Below are 21,194 nucleotides of genomic sequence, written 5' to 3'. Positions count from 1 at the left end.
AAGAAGAATTGCCCATCTAATCGAAAAGGCCCAGAAGAGAGGAATCCCTGCTCTTCTCCTGGCCACAGTTGCCAAGAAAGCTTTTGATTGGGTGGAGTGGGGATTCCTCTTTGCAACCATGGCAAAGATGGGCTTCGGCCCGCGCTTCTTAGGGAGAGTTAGAGCTAGCTATTATCACCCTCTCTTCCGGCTTGCGATAAATGGCACATCTCGGACACGATTCAAGTGGAGAGGGGCACCCAACAGGGTTGTCCACTGTCCCCCATCTTGTATGCCCTACATTCAGAACCCTTCCTGGCGGCTATAAGAGATAATGAAAACATAGATGGAATACCCTTTGGGGGAGCTCTCATAAAATCACTGCCTTTGCGGATGACTTGATTCTGTCAATAGCTCAACCCGACACCTCCCTGGGGGTAGCACAATGGGAGCTAGACCTCTGCGGGCCGTGGCGAGGTTAAAGGTAAACATAAGTAAGTCCGAAATACTCAACCTTACGCTCTCTGCTTTGGAAGAACAAACTCTTAAAAACTCCTACCAATACAGATGGGTGGACAATTCCATTACTTATCTAGGGGTAAAGTTAACCAAATCGGTGAGCGGACTGTATCACGCCAATTATCCGCCCCTCCTCGAGAGATTAAAGACAAAACTGATAGACTGGGGACCACTAGCTATATCTTGGCTGGGCCGTATTAACGTCCTGAAAATGGTAGTACTCCCACAGACCCTTTACCACTTCACGTCTCTCCCGACCCACATACCACCCCGATTCTTTAAAAATCTCCACAAAGCAACAGATAAATTCCTCTGGAACAATAAACCCCTGAGAGTGGCGACAAAATTAATGAGGAGCTCCGTAGCTTTGGGAGGACTGGGGGTACCACACATCAGGGCATATTACATCACCACCCAAATAAGGGTCATTCGAGACTGGCAAATAGATAATAGAGGGAAAATATGGAGGCCCATGGACAGGGCAGTAGCGGGGGCGGCTCTGGAGGAAATCTTATGGAAGCCAAGGCCGGACAGACCAGCACAAATGTACGCTAGCCTAATTCTAGAATCAGTGGGCAAGGCATGGGACTCTGCAGTAAATAGTGCTTGCATTACCTCCTTTACCTCCCCTTATACGCCACACTTCGGCAACACTCAATTTACCCCCGGGCACAATACACCCATGTTCCACAAGTGCAACAAGGGGGGTGCCTCAGAGTTAGGGACATGTTTGCCGGAAACCAGATCAAAACTTTCAAACAATGCAAAGCGGACCATGGCCTGAGGGAAAATCAAATCTATCCCTATGTCCAATTAAGACACTGGTTGGCACATCCGGACATGAAACACGCAGGGACCCGGGAGCTCAAGCTATTCGAGAAATACATGGACACTGACACATGAGAGAGGAGGCTGGTAGCAAACATTTATAAACTAACTAAAGAGGGGGAGGCTCCACCGAACAGACCATACATGGGGAAATGGGAAAAGGACACAGGGATCACAATCAACTCAACCGAATGGGCAAAGCTATGGGGGCAGATACCAAGACTGACAAGATCAATACAAATTGGAGGTCTGGATGAAGCTGATGATGCAGTGGCACCTAACCCCGGTCAGACTCCATAGGATATACCCGAAGGTGTCAGAACTATGCTGGAGGAAGTGCGGACAGATAGGCACCTGGAACCACATATGGTGGAATTGCCCAAAACTAGTCCACAACTGGGAGACCATTCACGCAGCAATCGAGCAGGTGGTGGGAGTTAAGTGTGAGGCAAACTAGGGGTTAGCCATAGGGCTAAACGGGGCCTTGGGGGAAATTCAGATAAAAGCACACCGGAAACTCTACATCAATATGATGATGGCGGCAGCACTGGTCCTAGATTGCAAGTGGAAATCTGCACAAGCCCCCTAAAACCATCGCAAAAATATGGTCGCTGCTCGCCATGGAATGGCTAACATACTCACTACAATGGGACCATGCCAAGTTCAACTCAGAATGGTCAACGCTGCTGAGCTATCTCAAGGATGGGGCACGCCGAGCATGGTGTCCCAGAGCCATGTCCCTCCTGGCAATAATTACCAACCCGGAGAACGTAGACTTGTAAAAGAAGCAGAAATAAGGGTCCCACCAAATAAAGCGGTGGGAACATAACTCGACGTAGTAACCCTAGCCCAACGCCAAAGACTTTCAGGAACTGCTCTGGGACAGGATGGGAGGGGTAAAGTTTCTGTTGAAGCTGTTAAATTTGAAAATGTCTAATAAAAATGTATTGGAAATAAAAGAGATAACTGATGCACTATTGGTAAACTATTGAGTTCCAAGTAAAGCAGAGATGAGGGGACACTGACAGGGAGCATCCAAAGATTTTTTTTTAACTTGTTCTCACAAGAGCTTATCCTATTGGGGCTTGTGTAGCACCAGAGCTCAGCACCATAAAATGCTGCTTGAAGAGCCTGTTTCTGAAGGCGATCCAAAACCGGCGAAATGGCCCCACTACCGTGTTTGTAATAGAAGGACAGAATACAACCACAAGAATTTTCCAAAGTAATCACTGTTTTCAAAGGCTGTGCTCCCCAACCACCATTATTTTGGAAACACATACCTAGCTATCAAAGTGGGCAACTTGCTCCATAGTGCCATTGCCCTTTAAGGCTATGGATTTATGCTTAGAAAATAAGGGCTTGAAAACCATCCCTTTAGATTTGTCAGTGTTCAGGTTTAAGCAGAGAGACTTGCACATGTTTTGAAAAATAGACAAAGCCTTTTTTAGGCCTATGGGCGTAGCAACGGGGAGCGCGTAATAGGCCTGGTGACCGGGTGGAAGGGGCATAGGTCAGGGACCTAGAGAGGAAGGGGTGAGGAGGCGAGAGAGCGGCAGGACCCCGGGGGCTAGGAAGAAGATGGGGACCTGGAGGCGGGGAGCCGGGGTTAGGAAGGGGTTGGGTAAAGGGAAAGTTTAGAGCACCAACACCTGGCCAACGGGGAGCTCTGATGTGTGGGGGCAGGCCATAGGGGGTGAAATGGTTTAACGATCTTGCACCTGGGAAAGTAGTAGAAGTGGAACCAGCTGCAAAATAAAGCTGGTGCCAAAACGGGTAGTGCTTAAAGTACAAGTTAACAAGTTAATAAAGTGGATAAGTGAAAGTTGTCAGTGTCAGCTCCGCACAAACGGAGGCTGCACGCCATCAAGTTCGAGCTCATACTAAGTTAAAGTGGAAAGGTAACGGCGTCAGTTCCTCTTACCGGATGCTGCCCGCCATCAAGTTTGAATTCATGATAAGTTAAAGTGGAAAATTTCCTTTGTCCTTGCAAATACAAATTCTGATATCGCAATTCACCTTCTTTGATCAGGTTGGGTAGTCCGATGGCATCCATCCATTGGGCCTCATTCCGAGTATGGCGGTAAGGGATACCGGTCACCGTTAACGAGACCGGTGCCGGTAATCCCTTACCGCCACATTCCGAGTTCCCTTTGCGCCCTCGTCCCTAACGCCTGCTTTTAGCAGGCGTTAGGAACGAGGGCGCAAAGGGGCTTTTAAGCCAATAATGGTGACCGTAAAGTACGGTCACCGTTATTTGCAATTTCCCCATTCCCATTGAGCCCTATGGGGGCTCATTTGGGAATGGGAAAGAGCCCTGGGGAATGGGAAATTACCGCCCTGGTCAACTCGGAATAGGGCGGTAATTTCCCATTCGACCAGGGCGGTGCCGGTACGGGTCCGGCGCCGACCAAGGCGCTAATAGCGCCATTGGTTAGCGCCAGACTCGGAATGAGGCCCATTGACTTTACAGACCTGTTGGTTGTCAGGTGATGTTGTCCCCATCTGTCAGTGTGCCTGTAGTTCTCTCTTCCCTGTTCCCATGTGCGATTTATTTATACTTGAACTTAATTGTGATGCGATCTTTTATTCCCTGGAATGTACAAAAATGTCACTATATGTGTCATGTGTCTCATATTATGTCATCCCGACTTTGATCATTTAATGTGTTCCATGTCTGTTTCTAATTACAACCTTTCCATTGTGACATGTGTAGTACCCGTATTTGACAAATTTCTAGCAGAGAAACCCTTCTCTGTAATATTTGTGAAGACCTATTTAAGACACATCATCGGTTTAACTAAAAGTAAATGCAGTGCTTCCCTTGGCGTGCCTATTGTTTTATTGTTAACTTTTTTATTTATTTATTTATTTGTTTTTGGTTTATGAGAAAACCTTTACAAAAAAAGAGTGTTGAAAATACAAATTTCATACAAAAAGCTATTTTTTCCTGCGTATTAAGAAAACAGAAAATAAAAGGGTAAAATAAAGGCTCAGAAACCGGGGATTAACTGAGTAGACTGATCCCAATGACTGGAGGGCTCAAGAACATGGCTAGTCTGTTGATGGTTCCTTAAGATAGTAAGCTTCTCCAAAATGTTTACTATCGCAGCAGTTAACATTTCTTCTTGGCCGGACATCAGTCTATCCCAAAATGCTCCCTGAACTAGGCTCTCCTCTCTGGTTACAAATCTCCCCAGTGATGACACTCTAATCGCCCATGTGCCTTCGCACTCCAGCAGCAGGTGTTTGAGGGATTGTAAATTCGGAGAGGTACAGATCTTGCAAAGGCTTATTGCCTTCTCACCCTGGTTTCTTTGTACCAGTATTTCACCCGTATGGGCTATATTCAGTCTGAGTCTGAGAAAGTTGTTTCTAATTCTTTGGTCCAGGAACTTTTCCAAGTAGTGTGGGATGGTACCAAATTTTCTGTCCACTTTCAGGAAAAGGTTTGGAGGGTTTAGGCTTCTGACTCCCTCGATCGTTTTAATCCAGTCCTCCATTTCTAGTTTTGTATGAGAGTTTCTGTTGTTAATTCCAGCCTGTATAAAATGTAGCCAATCTTTTCTTCTAAACCGAGAAGTTTTTTTGATTTTGCCTTTTTTAGATGTTGGTTTACATCAAAAAATAGAGTGGATTTACTGGCTGTGGTTATGTTACGATAGAGGGACAGTAGCTTCCACTCCGCGCGGCATCTCAAAGAGGTCAGGCCCAACTCAAACCTCAGACTAACAAGAGGAGTGCACAATGGAAAATGGAGGGAAGATTTCCACAGGAGGCCTTCAATTTTGCTCCAATCATAGTTCCACAATAGAGGCTTTGCCTCTAGGCCATAGAGGAGGACCGGGACAACTTTACCTATGTAGAACTTCTTGAGAGGAATTATTGAGAATTTGCAGAATCTTCCATTCAGATTTTTCATTTGTGCAATAATTTTTGATGTCTTCCCAAGAATGGAGGGTATCGCCTTGTTTGAGGTTGGGTGAGCTAGGATTTTGTATCCCAAGTATATTAACTCGTCCACGCGTGGAATTACTTTGCTGCCCAACACCCAGTTTCTCACGGTCACCTTTTTTTTTGGATGTTTAAAGATGAGGATCTTCGATTTAGATGGATTAATTATGAGACCGTTCAGTTTAGCATATTCATTGAGTTTAGACAGAAGTTGTTGCAACCCTATCGCTGAGCCATCCAGAAGCACAAGGTCATCCGCATAGGCCAACCAATGGAGTCTTCTTCCATTAATTCTAGGACAGATTAATGATGCAGAGGCTAGAAAATCTCCAATGTCTGAAAGAAACAAATTGAAGAATAATGGTGCACCCAAGCAACCTTGTCGTACTCCCTTGAGGACTTGGGTTGTTTCTGATAGATTACCGGATTCATCCAGTCTCACCCTGATGGTAATGTTCTTGTGGAGCTCTATGAGCATTGCTAGAAGGGCTGCCAGAATCCCCCATTTATTTAGTTTCTGCCAAAGGAGGGATCTGTCTACTAGGTCAAACGCTTTCGATAAATCGACCCATGCCCCGTATAGCGGAGAGCCTTCTTTCTCATTTGAACTTTCACTCAACAGGTTCAGGATAAGTCTGTTAAGACTGGTAGAAAGGCCTTTCCTGAAACCTGTCTGCTGAGGGGGAAGGATCTGTCTGGATTCCACCCATACAGTAAGTTCTTTCAATATTAATCTCATGAAGATTTTACTATCTATGTCCAAGAGGGTGATGGGTCGATAACACGCTGGGTTTCGCCTGTCGCCCCCTTGAAGAATGGAATAATAAGTGCACTCTTCCATGATAGTGGAAAGACTTTATTCTTTAAAATTTCTTGAAATAATTGAAAGAGTAACTTTGCCCATAACTTTGGTTGATTTTTAAGCACATGATAAGTGAGGCCATTTGGACCTGCTGCCTTAGAGACAGAGGAGAATGTAATAAGGTCCTCAATTTCTTCCTCAGAGAATGCCAGCGACCAGGTTACGTTTGGAAGAGGATGATCTCTGGAACCAGTTGCTTTGAAGTTTTTGGACAAATACTCCACCCACTTGTGCTCAGGGACTAAATTGCAGAATGAACTATTTTGGCCGGTTTCTAGTTGGTTTATAGCCGCCCAAAAGTTCCTGCAATTATTTGCATTGAGGAGGAAAAGCATTCTCTCCCCGTCTTCTTGGCGCTTTTGGTGTTTGTGATTCTTTGTCCAATTCCGATATGCTTGTTTAGCCTTTTTGAGCTTTTGTATACGGCTGGGCGGATCTTCTACTCCATTCTGTCTTATGTGGCGTAATGTTTGACGCAAGATTCTCTTCTTCTTATATGTTTCCTCATCGAAATTGTGAAGGTGTGTCTGTTTCCCTACAGTCTTTCCTTCACTTGGTTGGCAGGTGGACCACACGAACTTTCCAAATTTTTCTGGATGCATTTCGTCTGCCCATGTTGCAGGAGGTACTGCCTCCAGAAGTTTATTTAACTTTTTCCCCCCATTTCTATATTTGGCCACTTTCAGTTTACCCTTGTGACCCTCCAGTTCCTGTGTGGTATATGGGTTGGAGGCTCTCTGGATTTTTGGGAAGAGAAGTTCCAACCTGGCGTGATCACTCCCCCCCTTCCCAATCCAGAGTAAGACTGGGGCAGAGCAGGGTAAGAGATGATGAGACAAAGATGTAATATAAGGTTGATTGCAGCGCCCCTTGACGCCAGGTTGGTCCAGCCACTTCCGCACTCCTGCTTTTTTCATTTATCATGTCCAGGTCCCATGACTGGAAAAAATCCCACCATTGTTTGCCTTTCCGTATAGTACTTTGTTTAGTTTGGTCAGTCCTCACATTCCCTGCATTAATACAATCAGTATTCAGGTCCCCTGCAATGATGATCTGTGCTCCCTCATATTTGCTCTTTGCCGTTGACAGTAGGGAGTGTAGGGATTCTATGAAGTCTTGGAGTTTTGACCTAGCAGGGTTCCAGTAGATGTTAACCAGGATTAGAGTAAGCCGAGAATCATTCAGTCCTGTCTCTACTTTGCAGGCTTGAATGTCCACCATGTTGTTAGATAGCGGAACAATTTCTTTGACATTGGAGTTTTTGGTTACTATTAAAAGGCCTCCTGCTGGTCTCCCTTTTAGTTTTTGTGATGCCCTGAGATTTTGTACTGTAAAGCCTTCTATTTCGATAAAGTTAACCAGCCATGTTTCCTGAAGCAGCAGGATGTCATTCTGTTCTAAACGATTGTTTTTCAGCTGCTTTTTCCTCAGGAAACTCGGCCCTCTGGTGTTCCAGGAAACTAATCTAAGACCCCTTTGTCTAAAGATTGTCTTGCTCCTCGCCTAGTTTCAGGAAGATTTGGGTGATCATTTCTGGGATTTTTGTTAACAGGTTCTCATTTAATTTGGGCCCGGGTGAAGCTTTACTTTGGGCCTCTCTTATCACTCTGGCAGTGCCCATAGTAGTGGATGCGTCCTCCATTCCTGTCTGTATAGAGCCTGGGCGATTGCCACGTCTGCCTTCCTCCTCTGATTCAAATACCAAAAGACCTTCTTTAGCCAGTTCATATTTGTTAATAATGAGGGCCCGTTGCGCCTTTCTAGAAGTGAGGGCTATCTCCACGAAGAATTTATCTTCCCTGATCGGAAAGGAAAGGTACTCAATGTCTTCTGAGGCAAAGATAAACAAATTGTAGTTCTTTTTAATCTCTGAAAGTAGAACCCGATCTGCAAAGTGACTTTTTTCTTGTTTTGTTTTTCTAGTCTCAGCCATACTTTTGGAATTGTAAAATTAGGCATCACAGTTTCTTCTTTTCTTGTGGCAGAGCAGTACTGATTTCTTTCCAATTTCTCTCTGCCATCGTCCTGAGGAAATATTTCAAGATTTGTGAATTTCCCTGACCCATTCCGACAGTCTACTTCACTAGGTGTGGCTCTTGGTGGCATCACTTCTTGGGCAGCTGTTAAGGGAGGAGCATTAGTGAGAGCAGAACCTGTTTTCCCCAGCGATTTTAGGAAAATTTGTGCTAATTTTACAGCAACTTGTCTATCCTCCAGATTAGCCGCATTTGTTTTTCCCTTATGCAATTTTTGTTTCAGAAATATTGGGGCAATTTTGATGTTTGTATGGGCTAATTTTTGATTTTTATTGTTAAGGGCTACAGATGGAGAGATTATGGGTTCCGTTTGCATGCCAAAGTTTGAGGTTTGAATTTTGGTGTCACTGGGGCCTTCCTTGCAGTTTAAGCCTGCCTTTTTCTTCCCTTTTTACCCAGATACACACTTGTTGGCCTAGGAAACAAGCGGATTTGTGGTCTGAGGAGAATTGGAAAGAGGCAAAGCAGCTGCACCAGGGTCCACTGACTTTTCACCAGACGGAGTAGTCAGATTTTTCAGAAATGTGTTCTTTCCTGCTTTTTTTGGAACGTTATTTTTCTGGTTTTTTGATTTCTTGGTATTTTTGTCGCGTTGAGTGTAGAGAATGATCTCTTTTGACCTGCCCCCTTTTTTCCTTTTTTGCCACTTTTTACTCTTGGTTTTCAAGGGTACTTCTGAACTCAGGTTGCCTCTGCCGGTCAAATGTTCTTGTAGATTTTCTCCGTGAATGTTTTGGGTGCTGTCGCCAGTACCTTCAATAATGTCAATATTGACATTTGCCAATCTTTGAAATTCTTCCAGAATAGAATCTGAAAGCGGGGTGTCGTCAAAATAGTCTTTTACACCCTCTCCAATTAGAATCTCATTCTGATTTTGAATATTTTGAATTTCCAGGGGGAGCTTCTTTAAGAGCTCTTGAGTTGCAATACTGCTTTTTGCTCCCTCTTTCAATAAATTATGGATTTGGGCAATATCTAACCCTTGTTTGACTCCCTCAATTTGGGTTTCTTTCAAAATTGGGATCAAAATGGCGTTCATGATGTTGTTTGTGGCGACCAATGCTGATTCATTCTTCGAGATTTCATGTGACATCTCCAAGAGAAGACCCGCTTTTGTTTGTACTTCTGTTTTGAGAAGGTCAAATACTGAAACCAAAGAGTTTAGAACGAAGCTCAAAGCTGCCAAAGTACTTTCACCAGGTGGGGGAGATCCGTCAGAAAAGATAGCTGTTGGTCCTTCCAGTTGGTCTTGGTGGATTGGCGAGCTTGCCCTATTAACTTGAACGTTGTTTGCGGGCATTTGGTTATTTTCTTCACTCTCTATTGATGGAGTATTTTCCAAATTCGTATGATCATAGGTGGGAGGCTGCCAGGTGGAATCGATAATGTCGACCAGGTCATTAGCACTCTTGTTTCTTTTTCTACAAAAGTGGTCATTGATTCTACTCTGAATCTTTCTTGTCGTCAGAGTATACTCCAGCCCTCGTTTCCAACCTTTCTGGATATGGGTTTGAAAATAACCCCTCAGGGGTTTGCTGACTCTCTATGTTGCTGAGAGCATGGTTGGTAATGGAGACCGGCGGAACTATATCAGGGTCAGAAGTGGTAGGTACCCCCTGCCCAGCCTCGCTCCCTGCCTCCAGATATGACCCATCCTGTCCAGCCATCTCTTCTTCAAGAGGGGAACTCCGTAATCTCATTACAAGCCTCAGATATGAACAGTGCGTATAACAATTAGTGAAAAAGTTTTTAAGTTTGTTTACCTTTGTGGTGCGGCCACAGTGCGCCAAACAGTCGCTCAACAGTCACTGGGCTTTACTCCTACCGGGTTTAACGCCGCAAGGGTGGTAGCCTTCGTCCTTTGATGGTGATCCCGGTCACGTGATCAAGTCACGTGTCGCTCCTGCCGCGCCTCCTCCAGGAAGCGCGATGCTGCATGGCACAAAGCCGGCAAGAGCCCAATACTGCTCGCAATGCAGGTTGTTAGAGATGCAGCCTCTGCTCACTGAGCGATTTGTCTTCAAGTCAGGTAACACCTAGAGTTATTGTTAACTATGTGTATTGACATATCTGAGGTGAGGGAATATTTCTGCACTTTTAAAGTCATCACCTTGTGCCGGAGTTGTTCACTTGTTCACTAGCCATTTAGTTTTCTTTTGAGACATTAAAGGGTTTGCTTAAAATACCATTTTTGTTTGAAATTGATTGCTCTTTTTGCCTTATTGTGAATGGCTCAACCAACAAGGACTAGACTAAATAAACTGACTTGATTTAGGCTTAACATGTACAAACTGTGTTGTATCTTTCCATGTTGTTAAGCTAGGTTAATGAATAATCGTCTTTATTATTATTGAGCACAATTATTTTAAGTGTTTTTTTCATGGACTGGACAGGCCTTTTGAAAATTAAATGCAAAATCAAATTGTTTCAAGCATATATCAAATGACTAAAATTCGTAAATGTTTTGGTCTTTCATTGCTATCCAGTGCCAAAGGAGAAATTGGAGGCATTGTATAAAATAAGATATTTATTCCTTTTTGGTTTTGATGCAAATGTGGGGAACCAAATGTATTCGGATGGCCACAAGGCTGTGTTCTACCCTGTGGACAAAGGGGAGTGCTGAATAAGGTGTCTACCTCCAGGAAACCTAAGTACTGCATCAATCAGTGAGTTTCTTGCTTTGAATTCATGACAAGCAATGTGAGCTACTGCCTGCTCATCAAGCCCGTGATATTGGTGCAGAAAAGGGGGGAGCGGACAAATAACACATCCACCCTCCCCATGCACCCTATCCTCAAAGAAAAGAGGAAGGGAATGCGAGCAAACATCCACCTCAGCACGAATTGTTGTCTCTCTCAAATCATTAGACACGTAATTGATAAGTTTAACCTCACAATTATATAAAAATAGCCCTGGCCCAGGCCATATCTCAATAGGAATGCCACGCGTCTAGGATATCAGCAGGGACGTCATTTCACCAAAATGCCTAGGGTAGCGGAAGTGACATCACACGACCCTTGACCGCTGATGACATCACAGGAAGTGATGTCATTTGACCCCACCCCGAAGTGATATCGCGGGAAGCGATGGAACACAACCTTTCATCCGTTCACAAAACAGGAAGTGGCATCTCATAGCATTGTACACTACGAAAAATATGGTTACGCTATCACTATAATGTGATGTACATTTCATACAGGAATGGATCGCCATATGTAGCGTTAAGATCAGTGTGTATAGGCTTTACCAAATTACTGTGAATGCAAGCAGACGTCCATGACCAAATGATAATGATGTGTTATTATATCGCACTTACGCTTAAGCACTTTATATAGAAAAAATATACACCCAATATCACCCAACCTGTGTTGGTACTCATTTATTGACCTCAGAAGGATGAAAGGCTGAGTTGAGGCGTTTAAGAACAGACTAAATCAGTGACTCGCCCCCTGAAGTGTGCCTGAAATAAACCTTTAATGAGTCTAGCAAGTATTGTCTAGAATTCCAGAAAGACACATTATTTGGTATTCCTATTCTTTCTTATTTAGGGTCAGTGCTGAAAGTGTCAGACTTGTGGCACTCCTGTTCTTATGTTTCTTCTTTTTTTAAAGGGCCTGAACAAGAAAGCCAGCGACTCCAGAAGTAAAGAGCCACATGGTGCTGGCCACAACCCATGAGCTTGCATTACAAACAAAAAAAAAAACGACCCCTAATGACGTCCCTGGATATCAGCCATTTTAGCGAAACGCAGTCTAAGAAAATGTACACAGAAATCAAAATAATGCTAAAGACAATTTTATAAAATATATAGCGAATCCACTATAAACAAAAGTGGTGACCAGGAAGCATAACGATTCTTCAATGTGTGCTAATGAACACATGCTACAGAACCACTAACTCTGTCCCGAAAATAAAAGCAATGACAATAGCCTAGAGACAGGAGCGTCATTTATCTTCTGTGGGGTGGCTGAGTGCCAGGGGGGCCGACAAACAGAAGCTTCCAGGTCAGAGAGCTCAGTTATACAAGTCCTCCTCAAAAGGAGCGGCTAAAAGGGTCTTTCATATGGGAAGGGCTAGCACGGATATCTATTTCCTGAACATAATGAACATTTCATCAAGTACAGACTACGGCAAGACATGGTGACAAAGTGGGAATGTTCAACAATTGGGTGAATGGCTGGAGCTAGTGAAAACATATTTGGCCCTTCTGCCAAGACATAACTATTATTAAAAACCATCTGTCAAATTTACTGTTGTCTACATGTAAAAAGAAATGTCATATAACCAGAACGTCGGTATTAATCTAATTGGCGGTGAAGGGAACCGTTTGTGGGCATATATTCTAACCATCTAAGAGTATGGTAGCAAAATGGACACTTGTATAGACCACTCACCTTTTACTCCTGCTTTGTTTCTGTATTAGGGAATGAAGTGTGCACGCGTTTTATTTAATGATATCATCTTTACATTTAGATTGTCATTTTCAGGTTTTAAATCTTACACGTCAGTATATTAAGAAACATGAAGATTTTGTTGCACCGCTTATCATGAAATATGCAGAAGAATGGCGTCACTCGGGAAACCCAATCTTTCGACCGCTCTGGATGATCAGCCCTTATGACCCTGTAACATTTACAATTGATGATGAGTTCCTGATTGGAGATGAGGTAAGAAATTACTACCTTATGTATTTAGACATCCTTTTCTAAACATGAGGCATGTTCACTTAATGGGAAATAACATGTAAATGATTGCGCAGTTCTAGTTGGCTGAGTGTAGGAGACTGACCTGAAAAGAATAAGTGGCAGTCCTTTAATAGTTAGCTACTTGCGTAATCAAACATTGCAATGTTCCTAGCTGCCTCTATAACTACTGCATGTTCACAAACTGCTGTAGAGTTACTGTCACGTATATCTTGTATCATGTTTCTATAGTGCAATGGGGCACTGTGCAAATAGATGAATTGAAGCTGCAACAGTAAGCTATACTCAGCCCCTTCAGTTGAGATGGGTAGGTAGAGAAGATGAATAGAAAGCACCCTGGATTTAGCCATCAGCAGCTGATGAGAAGCTCTTTGAACAGTAGAGTATTCTGTCCTTCCCGTACAATACATGTTAATAGTTGTTTAGGCGTAAACTAATGTGAATCTACGGAGGGTGGTGAGATAGAAGCACCCAGAAAGATAGTGGGCTGAGTGAACAAATTTAGGCAAACTATAAACTCCATGGATTTGCCTGTGATTCAGAGTTCTCCCAAAATGCAAGTATTTCAGAAATTCGGACAGCTGTTTTTGAAGCTATAAAAGGCCAGAGGTGAAGTAGTTTCTTCCAATTCTAAGGAGCATCGGAAGAGGAGTAGAGTGGCTGATCCAATTCATAAAATTTCTCAAAGATACAAAGAGAATGCCATGGTTGTCATTTGGGCACAGCTGCGGAGATGCATATCGCAAGAACACATAGTGCCTCATTACGAGTCCGGTGTTAGCCGTGCTGGTAAAACCGGAAGGCTGCTGCTGGACTCGTGGGAATTTACTGGCTCCGGACTTGCCGGAATTACCGAGGCATTACAGCCACAGTGATCCGGTAATTCTGGAGCCGGCATTCTGTAAATCCCCATTCCCGTGGTGTCCCATAGGACTCCACGGGAATGGGGAAGTGGGAACACTGGCACCGTGTCGTAATGGTGCCGTTGTTTCCGCGGCCGTCTGCGGGCGGCTGGCGTTATGCCCACCAGGTCAGTAATGCCACCCGCCTGCAGAACTCGTAGTTTGTCGATCCAGAAACAACGGTGGCGGCGGTGGCCCCCATGTGCTGTCGCTCCTTCTCCCCCTTGCAATGGCCCTCCTCCCTCCCTTGCGCTGTCCATCCTTCCTCTTGTGTGCTGTCCCTCCATCCCTTTCACTGTCCCTCCTCACTCCCTTGCACTGTCCATCCTTCCTCATGTGTGCTGTCCCTCCATCCCTTTCACTGTCCCTCCTCACTCCCTTGCGCTGGCTCTTCTCCCCCATGTGCTGTTTCCCCCATGCGCTTGCCCCCTTTCACTGTCACTCCTCCCCCCTTTTGCTGTCCATCTTCCCCCTTGTATGGTAACAGTATCCAGAAGGAGAAACCTAAATGTAACCCAATGGGGCACAAAAGTAGCCTACATATAGCCCAACTCCCTCAGGCTTGCGAAAAGAAAGATTGTTATGCCGCCCCAGCTTTGAAAGTGACAGTCACATGACATGATACAGAACTTCTGATTGGGACACATTTAGTTAAACAAGCCACTAGTGGATTACATCCGTGTAATGGAACAAGAAATAACATTTAGTATGTCAGCCGATTATGCTACAGAATTTCCAGTTGCCATGCAAGCCACAAAGTTAGCTTCTGGCACCCTTTACTCTCTCTCTTCTCTGTAGCAATGATGCTGGTGATATTTTGGTGGCTGCACCACCAAAATGTGCCAAAACCAAAATGACCACGGGGAGTGGCAGGAACACTCCAACCAAATCAGGATTCAAAGTAAAGGGAGTTGGGATTAATCCAGAGTGGTATCAGTTAATGTCATGCCTTACAAGATATTCCAGCGCCTAAACCAAGCCCCCATATCGAGCCCAGGAAAGTAAGATGTCTTGTATTTGGGAGCACCACAACAGTTCTGCTTGGAGGCATGGTGAGGCAAGTGAGTACAAAGGCAAACTCACCCCCCTTCCCACAGAGGAAACTTAAGGGAAGGTCACAATAGAATGGAATGTTATTCAAACAGAGGAGACCTATGTACATTATTCACGTATGTGATGTTATGTCCACTCTGTGTGTGGCTCTGTCTGGTGCTACCACATAGAGGGACGTCTTGCCCCGACACAACTGTTACCCTTATCATGTGCAGTCACGGGCACAGGCGAAATGTTCTTCTCACCACCAATTGCGATTAGGTAAGCACCAACAATTCGTTTCTATAATTTTGGAGAGGGTTCTGGTACAACTTGGAAGGATGGAGGCAGTTCCATGATAGCTGCAGGCATAATGCAAGAATGCAGATTGCTGTTGGTTTATTTCATAGTTGGTGTGCTGAGATGTAAACTATTCTTAAGGGAAGCCTGGGTAACTGGCGTTTTGATTGCTGGCACGTAATATCTGATGTTGAATGGTTTCTCTGGGCTGGGGAGCAGACTCCAATTCAGTGTTTTGACCATTGATTCCGTCGCCAGGCAACAGAAAGAGAAGTGAGGCTGAACCGCATTGGGTGGTCTAGACTTCCACAAGATAGCTGCCCGACGCTGTGATTTTTGAGTGTGTGACAGGAGAGTACACGACCTTGAAGAGACGTATGTAGTTGTGCTGCACATGTTATCAGCTTTGCAGGCTGCACATCCTCCGTAGCATATTGAGGTGGATCGTGACCAGTGCTGAGAAGGAGGCCACAAGGAGGACGTGCCTGGGGGGTCCATTCCAGAGAGGCATGACGAGGAGGCACTGCCACTGAGGCTGGATATGTGAATGGCAATCGCCTCCCAGTGCAATGCTTGTCACCACATGAGGTAATTTATTACGCAGCAAAAGGTAGCAAGTAAAAGTCCCTTTATCAACATCCAGATCCAATGCTCCCTCTACTCCAACTTTCCGCCCGAACCTTCCCATCCTTACAAATTTCCTTCCCACAATTTTCCATCCCCAAGGTTCCTGCGACCTAAGTGTAACCCCCAAACTATTTTCATGCCAACAATAAGTAACTTGTGAAAGCTCACTAGAGGGAGTATTCTGAAATGCGAATTTACTGTAAACAGAAAATCTGGAGTTAATGCTCTCTGTATTTGGACACACATAGTTGTTATTTGTTAAGGCGGTTTCTGCTCAGGCCTCTAGTGAGGGCTCTGCCACCACTAACCTCAAGGTGGGGTAGACCACCCAACCCAAAAAGAAAGCTAAACCCTGACAGGACAGTAAGGCTTAACTCAAGGGAGGTGAATTAGGCTGACAAAACATACAATTGGCCCACTCTCTTATCCATAAAAAATACAGCACACCTCTATATTGGAAAATATACATATTTATTATGTTACACATATAGGTATATGTTATGCATGTTTTAGTTGTATCAGTACTTGAGCACACAAAACACACATTATAAAAATACCTAGTGTATGATAAAAACATCAAATGTCATGAAGGCACAGCACACCACTGTTATATTTTAGACCCACTACCTTGAGGTAGGCAATTTGCGTATAAAGTCAAGGGGTGGGGATAGAAGAGAAGAGAACCAGACATGAAAACACAGTTAAAATAGTCATACATAATCCCAATGCCAACTCTAGCAAAGTCACATACTTTCTAACATTCGAAGACATAGTAGTTAAGAAATACAAATGCAAAATAATGGCTTTAGGGGTGGGAAAACACAAATCGCAACCAGACGCCACCAAAAACAAGCTACATTTTAGCAAAGAGTGCCACCAAATTAACCTTCATGGAAAATTAATTTCAATGTCGCCAGAAATAGTTAGTGTATATATGCATTCACAATAACCAATTGGAAGACATGCATTTAAAAATACATAAGAAATTACAGGTGATAACTAATATTCCAGTCTTTGGCCTAAAACTCACTGGACTCACACTGGATGCAGGAAAAATATTCAGAGGTAAATAAGTACCCCCAAAATCACTTTAAAAGAGTTTCAGGTGAGTAAAATGTTCAGTAAAACTCAACAAGACAATCAGCGTTTATTTGGAAAAGGCAGAAAAGTCCCATTTCTACCCCAAAGGGGCAGATTTGGCAGCAGACAACCCCAGGGATGACAAAAGGAGACCCTCCTTATGAAGGGTTCCAGAGGTTGGTTCAACAACCAGGAGCTCCAGATGAAGATGCAGCATCGCAGAAGAAGCCCCAAAGCAAAACAATGGGAAAATGAGATAGAGACCCGCCTGCAAATAGTCTGACCCGGGACCACAGACTCCCGGAGGGTATCTCAAATAAACGACCACCGCAGGATCCAGAGGTACGTATTTATGGTGGTTTCTCCCCAAATGTCGGTTCTAGGAAGGCTAAAAAATCCTTTAACAGCACACCAATGACAACTCCAACAACCAAAAACAAGAAAAAACGTCCTTCTGAGAAGAGCGCCCCTAAATCCAGAAGGAAAAGCAGTGAAAAGGAATACCCCAATACTGTGAAGAAACCCAGCAAAGTAGTCAACGTGGGCTTGAAGGTGAAAGGAGGGTAGGCCAGCTACAGAAGAGGGTCCCATGATGAAGACTAAGATGAGGAGGGCAACACAGGATGGCTCTGAAGAGCAGATGAGGTAGGGTGTTGGGAGTCTCAACACCCTTCCAGGCGACCGCAGCGACCGTACCAAGGTGGGACAACCACAGTGGCATAGATGAAAGCATGTCATTTATAAAAGAAGAGATCTACATTCAGCATATCACTTTTTAGAATTCCAATATTTACAACCAGCCCGTGTCATTTCTGGTTGACCGTGCACCTTGCAACAGTGCTGACCAGGGAACAGCTGGAATGGCCCCTGGTTCCTCCTTGTTGTAATTCCTGCCCTTGAACTTCTTCTGCTGGTCTATCACGCAGGGCTCTTGTCCCGGTTTGTTGGAGGGTCTGCTTGCAGTGAACCTTGCATATCTGTTTATTCCCCTAAATGATGGTAGTTTTATATCACCCTGATCCACATCTGAGGGGCCACATAGAGGATTTCCAGCACTGTAACACCCACGCTGTCTACAATTTTCTGTGCTGGCATGGAAAAGCATCTGGGTTTGAGTGAGATTATACAATCACTACGCCCCTTTTACTGCGACCCCCAAAATGCAGACTTTATATTATTTTGACCCTCTTTTCACCCCATATATATGTGGGGGATGGGGACAGTATATAATGAATGAAGGGGATTGCAGGGGTCTCCCCTGCATATATATATATGGGGTAAAAAGGGGGTTGAAATTAAAAAAAAGTCCTGAAAATGTGCTGGGGTGCCAGGGGTGCCTGTGTAGATGCATATTGCTGACTGCTAACTTGGTGTGGCTTACCTCTGTCACGTTCTCCGCCCAATTGGCAGGACTCTCTAGACTCTCAGGTTTATCAGGAGAAGGTAGTGGGTTCTTATATGCTCAGTCGTTTTCCATATAAATGCCCTACTGTGATCACAGTCCTTCGTGCATTCGGTATTCATTGTGATCCTCCCACTGTTGGACCTCAATGCACCCTATGGTTCGAGTCCCTTCATCTTTACATTAAATCCATACAATTACCATTTCTGGTGGGAATGAAGGCCTCATTTCTGAAGTTAATGTTCTTTTTAAGTGTTGCCAGAACTCTGGGATGTAGAGCGAATATCTGAAGGCAACAGCTGACGGTGTATTTCCTGCAGAGCATCAATCATGATTTTGAGGTCTATAATTTCTGCACTGCAGCACAGCCTGGCTGTGAACATCTTAATGTTTTTGCAAATCGCTTATTTGGATGCCCCAGCACATTATTTTTCAATGATGGGGAACATTAATTTCAGGGTCATCACCTAACCTGTCAATTACTGTGTGAACATCAACAGGGTAATTCATAGATTTCAGCGCAGAGGCAGCACACGCGAGCAGCGCAGATAGGTAGCGTACGCCAGGGTGCGCCAGCCGTGTGCGCTAAACAGCATTCTGGTGCACCTCGTATTCATGGAATATCAAAGCCATTTTGAGCGCTGGCGCAGAGAACATCCCACAGCGCCAGTTACGCCCCAAGAACGCCCCTTGCGCAAGGATACGTTTCACACGCGATAGGCCTTGGGCAAGTGGGGTACATGTATTCTGAGGGATGCGCGGGGAGTATCACATGCAATAGGCCTTGTGCGAGCGGGGTACGTGTATTTTGAGGGGTGCACGAGGAGTATCACACGCGATAGGCCTTGTGCGAGTGGGGTACGTGTATTTTGGGGGGGTGCGGGGATTATTACACACAATTTCGCTGGGTGAGTGTGGTACGTGTATTCTGAGGGGTGCGCAGGGAGTATCACACGCGATAGGCCGTGGGTAAGGGGGAAACGTGTATTTTGGGGGGTGCGTGGGAGTATTACACGCGATTTCAGTGGGCGAGTGGGGTACGTGTATTCTGAGGGGTGTGCATGCAGTTTCACACGCGATTTCGCTAGGCGAGCGGGGTACGTGTATTCTGAGGGGTGCGCGGGGAGTATCACATGCGATAGGCCTTGGGCGAGCAGGGTACATGTATCTTGGGGGTGCGTGGAGAGTATCACACACGATAGGTCTTGTGCGAGTGGGGTACGTGTATCTTGGGGGTGCGCGGTGAGTATCACACGTGATAGGCCTTGTGCGAGCGGGGTACGTGTATTCTGAGGGGTGCGCGGGGAGTATCACACGCGATAGGCTTTGTGCGAGCGGGGTACGTACATTTTGAGGGGTGCAAGAGGAGTATCACACGCGATAGGCCTTGTGCGAGCGGGGTACGTGTATTTTGGGGGTGCACGGGGAGTATTACACGCAATTTCACTGGGTGAGTATGGTACGTGTATTCTGAGGGGTGCGCGGGGAGTATCACACACGATAGGCCTTGGGCACGGGGGAAACGTGTATTCTGGGGGTGCGTGGGAGTATTACACGCAATTTCACTGGGCGAGCGGGGTATGTGTATTCTGAGGGGTGTGCATGCAGTTTCACACGCAATTTCGCTAGGCGAGCGGGGTACGTGTATTCTGAGGGGTGCGCAGGGAGTATCACATGCAATAGGCCTTGGGCGAGCGGGGTACATGTATCTTGGGGGTGCATGGGGAGTATCACACGCGATAGGTCTTGTGCGAGCGGGGTACGTGTATCTTGGGGGTGCGCAGGGAGTATCACACGCGATAGGCCTTGTGCGAGCGGGGTACGTGTAATCTGAGGGGTGCGCGGGGAGTATCACACGCGATAGGCCTTGTGCGAGCGAGGTACGTGTATTTTGTGGGTGCGCGGGGAGTATTACACATGATTTCACTGGGCGTGCGGGGTATGTGTATTCTGAGTCGTGCACGTGCTGTTTCACAAGTAATAGGCCTTGTGCGAGCGGCATACGTGTATCTTGGGGGTGCGTGGGAAGTTTCAGACACGATAGGCCTTGGGCGAGCGGGGTACGTGTATCTTGGGGGTGCGCAGGGAGTATCACACGTGATAGGCCTTGTACGAGCGGGGTATGTGTATTCTGAGGGGTGCGCGGGGAGTATCACACACGATAGGCCTTGTGCGAGTGGGGTACGTGTATTTTGGGGGTGCACGGGGAGTATTACACGCAATTTTGCTGGCTGAGTGTGGTACGTGTATTCTGAGGGCTGCGCCTGCAGTTTCACACGCGATTTCGCTGCTGGAGCGGGGTACGTGTATTCTGAGGGGTGCGCGGGGAGTATCACACACGATAGGCCTTGGGCACGGGGGAAACGTGTATTTTGGGGGTGCGTGGGAGTATTACACGCAATTTCACTGGGCGAGCGGGGTACGTGTATTCTGAGGGGTGTGCATGCAGTTTCACACACAATTTCGCTAGGCGAGCGGGGTACGTGTATTCTGAGGGGTACGCAGGGAGTATCACATGCGATAGGCCTTGGGCGAGCGGGGTACATGTATCTTGGGGGTGCGTGGGGAGTATCACACGCGATAGGTCTTGTGCGAGCGGGGTACGTGTATCTTGGGGGTGCGCAGAGAGTATCACACATGATAGGCCTTGTGCGAGCGGGGTACGTGTATTCTGAGGGGTGCGCGGGGAGTATCACACGCGATAGGCCTTGTGCAAACAAGGTACGTGTATTTTGTGGGTGCGCGGGGAGTATTACACGTGATTTCACTGGGCGAGCGGGGTACGTGTATTCTGAGTCGTGCGCGTGCAGTTTCACAAGTAATAGGCCTTGTGCGAGCGCCGTACGTGTATCTTGGGGGTGCGTGGGAAGTTTCAGACACGATAGGCCTTGGGCGAGCGGGGTATGTGTATCTTGGGGGTGCGCAGGGAGTATCACAGTTGATAGGCCTTGTGCGAGCGGGGTACGTGTATTC

The 21,194-nt window shown here is 45.7% G+C and overlaps 1 protein-coding gene across 1 annotated transcript in view; it reads left to right on the top strand.

Annotated features, from left to right (window-relative positions):
- LOC138503979 (SITS-binding protein-like) overlaps positions 1–21,194 on the top strand; it is a 945,315-nt gene that overhangs the window by 904,293 nt on the left and 19,828 nt on the right. The window contains exon 9 of the mRNA XM_069624126.1: positions 12,663–12,842. Within this exon, the coding sequence (XP_069480227.1) occupies positions 12,663–12,842 (180 nt within the window). The remainder of the gene's footprint in view (positions 1–12,662; positions 12,843–21,194) is intronic.

This window comes from Ambystoma mexicanum, chromosome 11 (assembly GCF_040938575.1).
Source record: "Ambystoma mexicanum isolate Mex_15411 chromosome 11, UKY_AmexF1_1, whole genome shotgun sequence".
Lineage (NCBI taxonomy): Eukaryota > Metazoa > Chordata > Amphibia > Caudata > Ambystomatidae > Ambystoma > Ambystoma mexicanum.
The sequence above is the reverse complement of the archived record's forward strand: the minus strand, read 5'-3'. Positions and strand labels throughout refer to the sequence as shown.